General features: G+C 47.5%; 1 protein-coding gene across 1 annotated transcript; it reads left to right on the forward strand.

Moving 5' to 3' along the window:
• The first annotated feature begins 290 nt into the window (after positions 1–290).
• RFLNB (refilin B) lies at positions 291–14,084 on the forward strand. Its single transcript, XM_087924833.1, has 3 exons — positions 291–570; positions 10,733–10,827; positions 12,975–14,084. The coding sequence occupies exons 1-3, from the start codon at positions 400–402 to the stop codon at positions 13,294–13,296; spliced, it is 588 nt and encodes a 195-aa protein (XP_087780959.1). The 5' UTR covers positions 291–399; the 3' UTR covers positions 13,297–14,084.
• Positions 14,085–14,299: the final 215 nt, after the last annotated feature.

The following is a 14,299-nucleotide window of genomic DNA, read 5'->3' on the forward strand; positions in this document are numbered from 1 at the left end:
TCCTATAATTCTATTCCAAATTCTATTCCAAATTCTATTCTATTCTATTCTATTCTATTCTATTCTATTCTATTCTATTCTTATTCCTATTCCTATTCCTATTCCAATGCTATGCTATGCTATGCTATGCAATACTATCCTACTCTGCTCTAAAAAAGCCCGCCAGTCTTAAAATGGCCAAGATCGGGGATCCCTCTTGTGGATGACCCTCCCCTCCTCCTCCTCTCCAGCCCTGGGATTCCCTCCCCCTCCCCCTCCGCCCCCCAACTCTTGGCGAGGGGCGTGGCCCGGGGAGGCTCCGCCCCCATTCCCGGGACCAGCCTGGCATTGCAGCGGCTGAGCGAGCGGGCAGAAGAGCCGGGCAGGGCCGGGCAGGGCAGCGCCGCGCCGCGCAGCGAGATGGTGGGGCGGCTGAGCTTGCCGGAGGCGCCGGAGCTGCCGGACTCCAAGCGTCGGGCCGAGCGAGCGCTGGACAGTCCCGACTCCGGCTTGCCTCCCAGCCCCAGCCCGGCCAGCTGGCTCGCTCAGGGGCTGCCGGAGCCGGAGGGAGCCGTCAAGCCGACGACCAAGGTGAGCGGAGGAAGAAACGGGTGGAAAGAGCCGCGCGCGCGGGGGCCGGAGAAGGTGGCGGCTCCTTGCGCGGGGTTTGCGCGCGATCCAGCCTGGCTTCTTCTTTTTTTTTTTTTTGGAGGGGGGAAAGGGGAATTTTTGGCAACCCCAGATGCCGATCGGCACCCCCCTTCCCCACTAGCCAAAGGGAGCCGGCCGCCGCGCTTGGCAAGCGGATCCCCGCAACGAAGCCGATCTCCTGGGGATCGAGCCGGGATCGCACAGCTCCCTCCCCCCCCCTCCCAGCAAGGGAGCGATGACAGCTGGGCGGGTTTGAAGAGGAATTGAATGGGGGGGAATGCTACGGGACGGGGGAGGGGGCACTCGGTTGGGAAGGGGGTGAATTTAACCCCCCACCCCCAAAAGAAATCTTAATCCGATTTAAGCGTGGAAGAGGATTTGGGGGGGGTGTTGGAGGCGACGGCTCTCCCTCCGGATTTTGCCGGGCACAAACAAAGCGAAACGGAGCGAAAGGAGTTCAATCCATCAGAATCAGAAGAGAGCTGGGAGGAACCTTCGAGATCCTTTAGACCAACCCCACCCCAGCTCAAGCAAGAGAGCCTCTACCAGGGATGGCGAAACTTTTGGGGCTCACCATTCCAGACAAGGGGCTGTCCAGTTCTCTTCTTAAAAGATCGAGGGAAGGACTAATACCACTCTACAAAGCCTTAGTAAGGCCGCACCTAGAGTACTGCATCCAATTTTGGTCACCACATCATAAAAAAGGATGTTGAGACTCTAGAAAGAGTGCAGAGAAGAGCAACCAGGATGATGAGGGGACTGGAGGCTAAAACATATGAAGAACGGTTGCAGGAACTGGGCCTGGCTAGTCCAGTGAAGAGAAGGACCAGGGGAGACATGATAGCATCTTCCAATATTTGAGGGGCTGCCCCAGAGAGGAGGAAGGGGTCAAGCTATTTTCCAAAGCACCCAAAGGCCAGACAAGGAATAACGGATGGAAACTGAACAAGGGGAGAGATTCAACCTGGAAATAAGGAGAAACTTTCTGAAAGTGAGAACAATCAACCGATGGAACAGAATTTCCCTTCGGAAGTTGTGGGAGCCTCCTGTATTGGGGCACAACCCACAAGTTCTGGTGGCAAGCGGTTCCACTGGTTAATGGTCCTCACTGCAAGGAAGTTTCTCCGTCATTCCAGGTTGCTTCTCTCCTTCCTCCGTTGTTTCTTGTCCTTCCTTTCTGGTGCTTTTGAATCCTAGAATAACAGAGTCGGAAGGAACCTTGGAGGTCATCTAGTCCAACCCTCCCGCTCGAGCCAGGAGAGTCTATTCCAAATATGAGTCTCTACCTAGGATTGAGCTCACAGCCTCCTGATTGTGAGGAGGGACCTCTAGGCCACCGGAGCTGCCCTTGGGAGAATGGCTTGACTCCCTCTTCTTTGGGGCAGCCCCTCAAACGTTGGAAGACTGCTATCACGTCCTGGCTGGTCCTTTTCTCTAGGTTGGCTAAACCCAAATCCAAATTTCCAGCTTGAAACTGGACCGGGGAGAACTTTCCTTCCACCGGGTTGGATTCTGGTTTTTCACTTATTTAATCTTTCTTTGTTTCAATACTTAAACCTGTTTTCATGTTTTGCCCGTTGGCTTTGAGGGTGTTGTAATGTCAACTTCCTGGAGTTGCTCGATTGAGGGATAGGTGTACTAAGTTTCTCTTCCACTTACAGGAGTTTGTTTAGTGACCGTTTGAAGTTGCAACGGCTCTTTAAAAAAGCGACTTGGGTCTGTCTTACTCGCTTGCCCCCATTGCGGCCTTAACTCTGGTCAGGTAATCAAAGGCAACTGACTCGTATTTATGACGGTTGGCGTGCGATTACTTGTCACAAGCCAAGAAAAAGTTTTGAGACCTTCTGACAAGTGAACTCAACGTGGGAAGCCAGATCTGCTTCACCATTGTGGCAAAAGGGGTTGTAAAATAGGGCAAAACCCACTTAAAAAAAATGTCTCACTTAGCAACAGAAATTTTGGGCTCTATTGTGCTTGTAAGTGGAGGATTACCTCTATAAATTCTCTGTCTCTTGCCATCTGTCTCTCAATCTTTCTCTCTCTCTCTATTTATTTGGTTTGTCAATTGCTTACAAGAAGATAGGTATAAGTAAAAACATAGTTATGAATACATGGATACATATAAGAAAAATAAAAAATATAAAAAGAAACAATAGGACAGGGACAATAGGCACGTTGGTGCGCAGGCCCCCAACAGACCTCTTAGGAAAGGGGTGAGGTCAATAGTAGAAAGTGGGGGTTTGGGGAAGAAACCACAGAGTCAGGTAGAGTATTCCAGACATTGACCACTCTGTGGCTGAAGTCGTATTTCCTACAATCAAGTTTGGTGCGGTTTACCTTGAGTTTGAATCTATTGTTTGCTCTTGTGTTGTTATGGTTGAAGCTGAAGTATTCATTGACAGGTAGGACATTGCAATGTATGATTTTATATACTATACTTAGATCGGACTGAAGGCGGCGTAGTTCTAGGTTTTCTAGGTCTAGAATTTCGAGTCTGGTGACATAAGGTATTCTGCAACGAGTAGAGGAGTGGAGAACTCTTCTTGTGAAATATTTCTGGACTTATTTATGTATCTCTATCTCTCCATCTGTTTATCTATCAAGCTATCTATCTCTCCAGCTATCACTCCGTCTCTATCATTTTTCTAATTCCACCTATATTCCTATCTCTCTGTCTTTCTATCTGTCTGTCTGCCTGCCTGCCTGCCTGTCTATCTATCTATCGATTTATTTCTATCTCTTTACCTGGCTATCATCTGTATCTAATCTGTCATCTATCTCTATCTAGCTATCAACTATCACCCTCTCTCTACTATCTCTCTCTCAATCTCTCTCTGTCATCTGTCTATCTAATCTATCATATATCTCCAGCTATCTATCATCTATCATCTATCCCTCCATCTCTCTGCTATCCCTCTCTCTGTCTCTCCAGTTCTGTATCTCTGTGTCTTTCTTTCTTTCTTTCTTTCTTTCTTTCTTTCTTTCTTTCTTTCTTTCTTTCTTTCTTTCTTTCTTTCTTTCTTTCTTTCTTTCTTTCTTTCTTTCTTTTCTTCCTTCCTTCCTTCCTTCCTTCCTACGATTTTCTCTCCCGCTCTCTCTCTGTCCCCCCTCCCCCCCCCTCTCCAGGCCCAGTTCCTGCAACCGTTCTTCATATGTTTGAGCTTCCAGTCCCTTCATCATCCTGGTTGCTCTTCTCTGCACTTTTTCTAGAGTCTCAACACCTTTTTTGACATCTCTTCTTCACGGCAAGCACTGAGATATTGGAAGACTGCTATCATGTCACCCCATCCTTCTTTTCCTTAAACTAAGCATGTCTTCTGTTCATCCATGGTTTGCTCAGATGTCTTTCTTCCTTTCTTTTCCTTTCTTTCTTTCTTTCTCTCTCTCTCTTTCTCTCTCATCTTTTCTTTCTTTCTTTCTTTCTTTCTTTCTTTCTTTCTTTCTTTCTTTCTTTCTTTCTTTCTTTCTTTCTTTCTTTCTTTCTTTTCCTTCCTTCCTTCCTTCCTTCCTTCCTTCCCTTTGCTTTAGAAAATAGTTTGATCCCCTCCTCTCCGTGGCAGCCCCTCAAATATTGGAAGGCTGCTCTCCTGTCTCCCCTGGTCCTTCTCTTCCCTAAAGTAGCCAGGCCCAGTTCCTGCAACCGTCCGTCGTATGTTTTAGCCTCCAGTCCCCTAATCATCTATCATATGAATCTACCTTTCTTGGGTGCACGGAGAGGAAGAAAGCAGGAAAGGCCCCTGGATTTCAACCCCCCAAATATAAGAGGGGGTCATAATGCGATCCACATCCCTCCCAGGACTGTAACCAGGAAACCACACCAGCTGCCTAGCTTAAACAGGTAGTCCTTGACTTTTGACAGCTTGTTGAGTGACCAAAGTTAGACCACTTTTCATTCTTGCAACGGCTGCAGCATCCCCTTGGTGAGAGCCACAGAGGATGGACTTTGTGATACTTGAAACATGGTTCTTGTAATACCGTTGCACTGGCTAATGAACACGGGTTTAAATTGAAAAGCAGATTTAAAATCCAAGAGAATCCAGGTGCGTTAGTCTGTGCAACAGTATTACAAAAACCATGTTTCAAGTATTACAAAGTCCATCCTCTGTGGCTCTGAGTGGCCCCCTGATCGATATTCAGGTGCTTTGGCCGCTGACTTGTATTTACGACGGCCGCAGTGTTCCAGGGGTCACGTCATTCCCTTTTGCGACCTTCTGACTAGCAAAGCCAGATGTGCTCAACAAACACGTTACTGACTGCAGCGATGCACTTTAATGGCGGTGGCGTGGAAGGTCGTAAAACAGGGCAAAACTAACTCAGCAACAGTTTTGCTTAGCAGCAGCAATTTGGAGCTCTGTCGTGGGATGTTAAGCTGAGGTCTGCCTGTCTCCCAACGTGCATTTTTGTTTAAGAATCCAAAACTTTTTTCACAGTGCAAAAAAACTCAAGTCAGTGTAGCCTTTTCCAAACTCTCTTTTGGGAATTTTTAGCGGGGGGTGGGCTGTAGTTTCAGGCCCTGAGCTTTGTCCCTTAAGCCTCTAGCCCCTCCACCCATGCGATCCCCTTTCCCCCACCAGGAAATACAATGTCTGTGCAATCTCTCGGTCACCTTCACAGCTGCAAGCAACATTTGGCGGGCAGCTGCTGTGTCAACCAACATGCGTAACCGGATTTCGGTTGCAAAGGGGTAGGATGGGGTTTTTTTTCGTTGTTGTTTTTTTGCAGGAGGTTGGGGGTGTTGCAACCACAATTGTAGATCAGCTGTGGAGTGTGGGGTGTGTGTGGGTGGGGGGCAGGAAGGAAAGATAGACAAATTTCAAATTGTACCGTAGCCACTTCCTCTCCCCTTCCCGGTTAAAACTCTGGATTACAACAACAAAGTCAAGTTTCTTATTTCACAGTGGAGTGGGGCGGCGAAGGCGCCCACGAGCAGAGGGGGCCATGAATTGAGGCTAAAAATGGTCGTACGGGTGGGCCACGGCTTAATCGGAGAGCCGGTTTGGGGTAGTGGGGAAGGCACCAGGCCAGAAACTGGGAGGCTGTGAGTTCTAGTCCCACCCTAGGTGTGAAAGCAGGCCAGTCACCAGGAGACTGTGAGTTCTAGTCTCGCACTAGGAATGAAAGTCAGCTGGGGGACTTTGGGCCAGTCACCAGGAGATGGTGAGTTCTAGTTCTGCCTTAGGCCTGAAAGCCAACTCGGTGACTTTGGGTCAATCATCAGGAGGCAGTGAATTCTAGTTTCATATTAGGCCTGAAAGTCAAGCTAGGTGACTTTAGGTCAATCACAAGGAGACAGTGAATTCTAGTTTCATATTAGGCCTGAAAGTCCGCTAGGTGACTTTAGGTCAATCACCAGGAGACAGTGAATTCTAGTTTCATATTAGGCCTGAAAGTCAGCTAGGTGACTTTAGGTCAATCATCAGGAGACAGTGAATTCTAGTTTCATATTAGGCCTGAAAGTCAAGCTAGGTGACTTTAGGTCAATCACCAGGAGACAGTGAATTCTAGTCTCATGTTAGGCAAGAAAGCCAGCTGGGGGACATTGGGCCAATCACCAGGAGACTGTGAGTTCTAGTTTCACATTAGGGATGAAAGACAGATTGGGAACTTTGAGCCAGTCACCAGGCGATGTTGAGTTCTAGTCTCATATTAGGTATGAAAGCTGGCTGGGTGACTTTGAGCCAATCACAAGAAAACTGTGAGTTCTAGTTCTGCCTTAGGCATGAAAGGCAGCTGGGTGACCTTGGGACAATCACCAGGAGCTGGTGAGTTCTAGTCCTGCTTTAGCTGTGAAAGTGAGGGATTGACTTTAGGCCAATCACTAGGAGACAGTGAATTCTAGTCCTGTTTTAGGCATGGAAGCTGACTAGGTGACTTTGGGTCAGCCTCTCTCTTCTTCAGCCCTGCCCGCCTCATAAGGTTGTTGTTGTAGGCAGGGAAAATCGGAAAATCTTTCTCCTCCGAAGAAAGGTATGTTTGCTGCCTTCAGTTGTTTATAAAGTAATAAAGGCGGGATACAAATCTAATATAAATGAATGTATATATTGGTCTGAGAGGATGCTCTCTGACTCCTCCTGATTTTGGACTCTTATCGACTAACATAGGCACCGTCCCACAAATGCTATAAACAGAAAGGTTTGGGGTTCACCTAGCAAATGCCCCCTTTTACAACGCCCCATAATTTTCTGCACCAACTTCATCCCCCCCCTGCTGCCGCCAAATCCTTTTGGAGCGTCCCCTGTCCGTGCTGCCCATTCCAAGCTGGAGAATCACCCCTAAACTTTACTTTCTGTCAAACGGAATATTCGCAGGTTAGGGTTGAACTGAGAGATCTTTTGTGTTCTCTGAACGTGGATCGCACTGATGACGTTACCTAGTTGGGTCATGAAATGTCGGCAAGAAAACAGCTAAGCTCAGGGACCACCAAACACCCTGTGGGCCTCCTCCTCCTCCTCCTTTTCTTCCTTTTCCTCTTTTTCCCCCACTCCTCCTTCTTCCCTTCTAGCACTGATGACATTACCTAGTTGGGTCATGAAATGTCTACAAGAGAACAGCCAAGCTCAGAGACCACCAAAGACCCCATAGGCCTCCTCCTCCTCCTCCTTTTCTTCCTTTTCCTCTTCCTCCCCCACTCCTCCTTCCCTTCTAGCACTGATGACATTATCTGGTTGGGTCATGAAATGTCTGTAAGAAAACAGCCAAGCTCAGAGAGCACCAAGGACTTTACCGTCCTCCTCCTCCTCCTCCTCCTTTTCCTCTCCCTCCTTCTCTTCCTCCCCCCTCCTCTTCTTCCCCCTCTTGCTTCTATCCCTGATTATGTTACCTAGTTGGGTACTGAAATGTCTGCAAGGAAACAGTCAAGCTCTGAGAGCACCAAAGACCACACAGCCCTCCTCCTCTTCCTCTTCCTCCTCCTCCTCCTCGCACTGCTGATGCTACCTAGTTTGGTAATGAAACATCTACAAGAAAACCACCCAGTTTAGGGAGCATCAAGGTCCCCACAGTCCTCTTCCTCCTCCTTTTCTAGAACTGATGATAATACCTAGTTGGGTAATGAAACATCTGCAAGTAAACAACCAAACTCAGAGAACACCAAGGAGGCCACGATCCTCCTCCTCCTCCTCCTTCCTCCTCCTCTTCCTCCTCTTCCTCCTCCTCTTCCTCCTCCTCCTCCTCCTCTTCCTCCTCCTCCTCCTCCTCCTCCTCCTCTTCACCCCTACAAACCCTTCTAGCATTGCTAACGGTACCCAGTTGGGTAATGCAACATCTGCAAGGAAACCACCCAGCTCAGAGAGCACTGAGGACCTCGTGGTTCGCTCCCTAACCTTCCACTGCTGCTCAGCGCCTCCTTTTTTTAGCAGAATGGCAAAGCCAAATGGCAGACGAAGAGGATTTTCCAGGCTCTCTTCGGTGCCCTCTTTGAGGCATCGTTTTTCTCCTGAAATGGCAGTTTTTCCTAATCGGGGAAACAGGAACGGTCTGGCACGGGTGGGGATGCGGCTGCGTTTGGCCCTGGCTCAGGCAGAAACTAAAATGGTTCCTAACGCAGCTGGAGGACTGGATCGAATTAAGGTCAGGGAGTGGTTAGCAACCGGTTCCAACCTCTCCCCCACCGTGCCAAGACAGTAGCCCTTTCGGCTCCCTGCTTCGGAGAGCCGGCTCAGTCCAACATTGCGGAGTTCATCGTTCACTCGCAGTTTCCATCACGTGACCTTAGGGATGCTGCGATGGCCATCAGGGTAAGGAGCGGATGTAAGTCGGGGTTTTTTTCTATGCTCTTGCCAAACAAGTGGCTGAAAGTGGAGGATTACCTTTAAAGCCTGCTGGCTGGGGGATTCTGGGAGTGGAAGTCCACCCCTCTTAATACAGGCTGGCTGGGGGATTCTGGGAGTGGAAGTCCGCCCCTCTTAAAGCATCCTGGCTGGGGGATTCTGGGAGTGGAAGTCCTCCCCCCTTAAAGCATCCTGGCTGGGGATTCTGGGAGTGGAAGTCCACCCCTCTTAATACAGGCTGGCTGGGGGATTCTGGGAGTGGAAGTCCGCCCCTCTTAAAGCAGGCTGGGTGGGGGATTCTGGGAGTGGAAGTCCATACCTCTTAAACCAGGCTGTCTGGGGATTCTGGGAGTGGAAGTCCACACCTCTTAAAGCAGGCTGTCTGGGGATTCTGGGAGTGGAAGTCCATACCTCTTAAAGCAGGCTGTCTGGGGATTCTGGGAGTGGAAGTCCATACCTCTTAAACCAGGCTGTCTGGGGATTCTGGGAGTGGAAGTCCACACCTCTTAAAGCAGGCTGTCTGGGGGATTCTGGGAGTGGAAGTCCATACCTCTTAAAGCAGGCTGTCTGGGGGATTCTGGGAGTGGAAGTCCATACCTCTTAAAGCAGGCTGTCTGGGGGATTCTGGGAGTGGAAGTCCACACCTCTTAAACCAGGCTGTCTGGGGATTCTGGGAGTGGAAGTCCACCCTCTTAAACCAGGCTGTCTGGGGGATTCTGGGAGTGGAAGTCCACACCTCTTAAAGCAGGCTGTCTGGGGATTCTGGGAGTGGAAGTCCATACCTCTTAAAGCAGGCTGGCTGAGGGATTCTGGGAGTGGAAGTCCACCCCTCTTAAAGCAGGCTGGGTGGGGGATTCTGGGAGTGGACATCCATACCTCTTAAAGCAGGCTGGCTGGGGGATTCTGGGAGTGGAAGTCCACCCCTCTTAAAGCAGGCTGGCTGGGGGATTCCAGTAATGGAAGTCCACCCCTCTTAAAGCAGGCTGGCTGGGGGATTCTGGGAGTGGACGTCCACACCTCTTAAAGCAGGCTGGCTGGGGGATTCCAGGAATGGAAGTCCACCCCTCTTAAAGCATGCTGGCTGGGAATTTTGGGAGTGGAAACCCACCCCTCTTAAAGCAGGCTGGCTGGGGAATTCTGGGAGTGGAAGCCCATCCCTCTTAAAGCATGCTAGCTGGGGGATTCTGGGAGTGGAAGCCCACCTATCTCAAAGCTTCCACAGTTGAGAAACCCTGGTTTAGTTGCTGCAAACAACCTGGGACAAATATGGGCCAGCCCCACAGGAAATCTACAAAGCTGCACATCAAAAGTCAGAGAGCATCTCCGGCTGGGGTTTCCCTGAAGGAATGTACATTATGCCTGCTGGGAAATACAAACCGCCTGAGATGCTGCAAAGCTATTTTATTTCTTCTCCCAGAAAGTGGATTAGAGGCAGCTGTTGAGTTGGATGTGGAGTATTGCTGGTATGTCCTGACCCATGACCTGCAAGTAAATATGCTGGCCATGCAGAAGACACTAAATAACTTATCTCCCATCTCACTCACCCTTTTTCTACGTGGGTTGGGATTCCCACTAGTAATACCTCAACGTATTTTGCCGATACTGGTTTAGTTAGTTCGGAGAGCAGATGATCTAAACACAGCAACTTTAAGATGGGCAGACTTCAACTCCCACAATTCCCCAGCCAGCAGGCTTTATGAGGTGTGGACTTCAGCTCCCAGAATCCCCAGCCAGGATGCTTTAAGAGGGGTGGACTTCAGCTCCCAGAATCCCCAGCCAGGATGCTTTAAGAGGGTGACTTCAGCTCCCAGAATCCCCAGCCAGGATGCTTTAAGAGGGTGGACTTCAACTCCCAGAATCCCCCAGCCAGGATGTTTTAAGATGGGGGGACTTCCCCTCCCAGAATCCCCCAGCCAGGATGCTTTAAGAGGGGTGGACTTCAACTCCAAGAATTCTCCAGCCAGCCTGCTTTAAGATGGGGGGACTTCCGCTCCCAGAATCCCCCAGCCAAGATGCTTTAAGAGGGGTGGACTTCCACTCCCAGAATCCCAGAATTTTGATCCACCTGATGATGGGGTTGCTGCAATGGTCATAAGTGTGAAAAATGCTCAGAAGTCAAGGATCAGATACTTCGTTTGGCTGGGTTTTCCTTGCTCTTGAGTTAGACATGACTTTTTACTTTTAAGTCTGTTTTTTTTTTCCACATATATTTTGTCTTTCTTTTATGTACACTGAGAGCATTTGCACCAAGACAAAGTCCTTGTGTGTCCAATTACACTTGGCCAATAAAGAATTCAGAGTTCAAAGACCTCCTTGTATTGGTTGTTTTGCAGGAGTCCTGGTCTTCTTCTCCCAACCCTTTGCGGCTCTGCCCCCTCTCCTTTGGCGAAGGAGTGGCCTTTGATCCGTTGCCACCCAAGGATGTAAGGTAGTTTGTCTGTTTTTTATATTGCTTTGGCTTTTTAGGGAATTCTTTGGAAAGAGAACAAGAAGCGAGGTTGAAAAGGAAATAGCTGAAGGACTGTTGAATGTGTCCAAAGTTTAAGACCTGTGGACTTCAATTCCCAGAATTCCCAGCCAGCCTGCTTTAAGATGGATAGACTTCCACAATTCCCAAGCCAGCATGTTTTAAGATGGGTGGACTTCAACTCCCAGAATTCTTCAGTCAACCTACTTTAAGACGTGGGACTTCAACTCCCAGAATTCCTTAGCCAGCATGTTGTAAAGGAACGGACTTCACTTCCCAGAATTCCCAAGCCAGCATGTTTTAAGATTGATGGACTTCCACTCCCAGAATTCCCAAGCCAGCATGTTTTAAGATGTGGGACTTCAACTCCCAGAATTCTTCAGTCAACCTGCTTTAAGATGTGGGAACTCAACTCCCAGAATTCCTTAGCCAGCATGTTGTAAAGGAGGTGACTTCACTTCCCAGAATTCCCTAGCCAGCATACTTTAAGAGGGGTGGACTTCCACTCCTAGAATTATTCAGTCAACCAGATTTAAGATCAGTGGACTTCAATACCCAGAATTCCCCAGCCAGCATGATTTAAAACAAGAGTCTTCGAACTTGGCAAGTTTAAGACTTGTGGACTTCGACTCCCAGAATTCCCGAGCTAACATGACTGGAGGAGGAACTCTGGGAGTTGAAGTCCACACGTCTTTAAAGCTGTCAAGTTTGAAGACCCCTGCTTTAAAACACAGGACTTCACGTCCCACTGAGCCAACTCAGCATCCTGTCTAAGGAATGCTGGGAATTGAAGTCCACCAATTCTCAAAGTTGCCATGTTTGAAAAACATTAAGCAGCGCCGTGGAATGAGTCTCCGTCGGGATGAAAAGGAAATGGGTCTCGTCTCACGTTACAGCTTTAAATAGATAATAAAAACAGATTTCTTTGCTAGAAGAACAGCTGTGTGAATTAAACATCTCCCTTGAAATCGTCAGCCTTTGGAGATGGGATTGGTTTCAAAGTCTCTCCGCATGGAATCCCACATTTTAAAAAAATCTCCCATAATAGTCAGTTAAACCGGCCCAAAATGTGATAAAAAGACACAACAGAAATCTTCAACTACGGGGAGTCCTCGACTTAACGACCACAATTAAGCCCAAAATTTCTGTGGCTAAGTGAGACAGTGGTGGTGTCAGTGACTTTCCCGCCATTTTCCCACCTGTCTTCCTGCCATTGTTAAGTGAACCACTGCAGCTAGGAACATGGCTGTTAAGCGAATCTGGCTTGCCCATTGACTTTGTCAGAAAAGGGGATCGTGCAACTGTCATAAAGATGAGTCAGTTGCCAAGCGTCTGAAATTTTGATCATGTGACCCCTGGGGAAGACGCAACGGTCGTTAAGTGTGAAAAAAAGGCGTAATTCGTTTTTTCAATGCCGTTGTAACTTCGCAACAGTCATTCAGTGAAGGACTACCCTACCTCTAAGTACAGATTCAAAATTACAGCAGCACTGAAAAAAGTGACTTATGACAGTTTTTTCCACACTTATGACCGCCCGCAGCATTCCCGTGGTCAGGTGATCAAAATTCAGCTGCTTTTGACTCGTATTTATGAAGGTTGTAGTTTTCCTGGGGTCACGCAACCCCCTTTTTGCGGCCTTCTGACCAGATTCACTTAACGACAATCCTACTAACCTAACAATTTCATTGATTCAGTTAACAACTGTAGCAAGGAAGATCCTAAGATGGGGCAACACTCACTTCACAAATGTCTCATTTAGCAACATTTTTGGGCTCAGTTGTGGTTGTAAAGGAGTGGTGCGATGGCCTAGAGGTGTAGCTCTCACCTCACAATTAGGAGGCTGTGAGTTCGATCCTAGGTAGAGGCAAATATTGCTCTCTCTGGGCACAATGAGAATATATCTGCTGAACAAAACTCCTCAGTGGAGACAGGAAGGGCATCCGGCCAGTAAACATTCTATTAGCTCCATTCAGTTGCTCATACTTCACCCTGTAAGGGATTATGAGATTATGATGATGGTGAATTGTTGTTGTAAGTTGAGGAGGTCCTGTGTTTTTTTCCTCCTAAGAGAACGATGTTAACCAGTATTTATTTTCTTCTTTGCCCAGATATACGTCCTCGGTTAAGTATGACTCTGAAAAACACTTCATTAATAATATTTACATGCCAGTCCGGCTTGGGGTGTCGTCTTGCAGCCAAACCATCATCTGTGTTCCCGACAGCACGTGGCGCAGTTACAAAGCGGAGGTGCAATTCCACCTTTGCAACCGACCCGGGAATTTCAAAAGCACCACCATTGTGTACCCAAAGCACACCAAGACTGTGTACACCACCACCCTGGATTACAATTGCAAAAAGTTCAACCGGAAATTCTTGTCTAGCGTGGAGTTGGAATCGTCTGGCAATGAGAACGTCCCGGAAAGCTCCTGACTTCCATTTCTCTCTTGCTGAAATTCAGGCGGCTTCTACACACCGCCATCTTTTTTCACGCTCAAAACTAAAAAAAATAGCATCGGAGGGACTTGTTGCACCAAATATGGGTTCAACAGGCAACAGGAACGAGGAAAGGAGAGCATCAATCAACGGGTGCTTTGCTTCCTGCTACTTGTTACAAGCCACGGAGTTAAGAAAATAATAATCCTCTAATCTCTGATTGCTCCAAAAAATGAAATTAAAACAAACAAACAAACACAAATTTCCCTCCCTTTATCCATGTTCTTATTTCTCATCTTGTTGAGTTCAATGGGAGAAAAAAATAAAATCTGGATGGTTGATTGGGCGCGATTGCAAAGCCGTCAAGCCGCCATTCCTATGAAAGGATCTGCGAAGTTAGCCGAAGGCCAAGAAGGGTAGGAAGAAAGAATGTTTCCTTGGATGGAAATATGGGAGAAGAGAGAAATGGCATTTCAGAGTCTTTGGAAGAGAAAGCACTACTTTTATGTAGATTTTCAAATACATCTCGAATAACGCCAGAAATAAATCAGCTACCACCCACCACTGATGTGGTGGAATTGAAAAAAATAAAAATAAAAATCAAGAGCTACTTTAAACCAGCATGGAATAGTAAAGGATCTCAAGTTTCACCCACAGTCACATTAAAAGTCAGTTCCCTTCTAACATGTCCCGTTTTGCTTAAAAGTTCCCGTACTTCATTTTTTCTTTTATGTATAAAAATAGCAATTTCCCCGCTCTCTTTTCTTTTATTTGCTTTCCTTTTTTTTTTAAAAAAAAAAACCACTTTATTGGTGGTTCTGATGTTTTTCTTTTATGGGGTGAAAATCAGGATTTGTTTTTTTTTTCCAGAGGGAACTCATCTTAAATAAATTTAACTTAATTTTCCTCTTAAAGTAAGAACTTTTAACAGATTGTAGAAACTGATTTTGGCTGATAATGGTTTTCCTGATTCGGAGAGTTTAAAAAACAAACCTTTTTT

Source organism: Pseudonaja textilis, chromosome 1 (assembly GCF_049901715.1).
Source record: "Pseudonaja textilis isolate UNSWEBS1 chromosome 1, rPseTex1.2, whole genome shotgun sequence".
In the NCBI taxonomy this organism is placed as follows: Eukaryota; Metazoa; Chordata; class Lepidosauria; order Squamata; family Elapidae; genus Pseudonaja; species Pseudonaja textilis.

Bases quoted from the DNA above. Each gene is read 5' to 3' on its own strand.
- RFLNB (XM_087924833.1), top strand. From the start codon at position 400: ATGGTGGGGCGGCTGAGCTTGCCGGAGGCGCCGGAGCTGCCGGACTCC. The intron at 571-10,732 runs GTGAGCGGAGGA...GTTGTTTTGCAG, and splicing joins CCGTCAAGCCGACGACCAAG to GAGTCCTGGTCTTCTTCTCC. The intron at 10,828-12,974 runs GTAGTTTGTCTG...TTCTTTGCCCAG, and splicing joins TTGCCACCCAAGGATGTAAG to ATATACGTCCTCGGTTAAGT.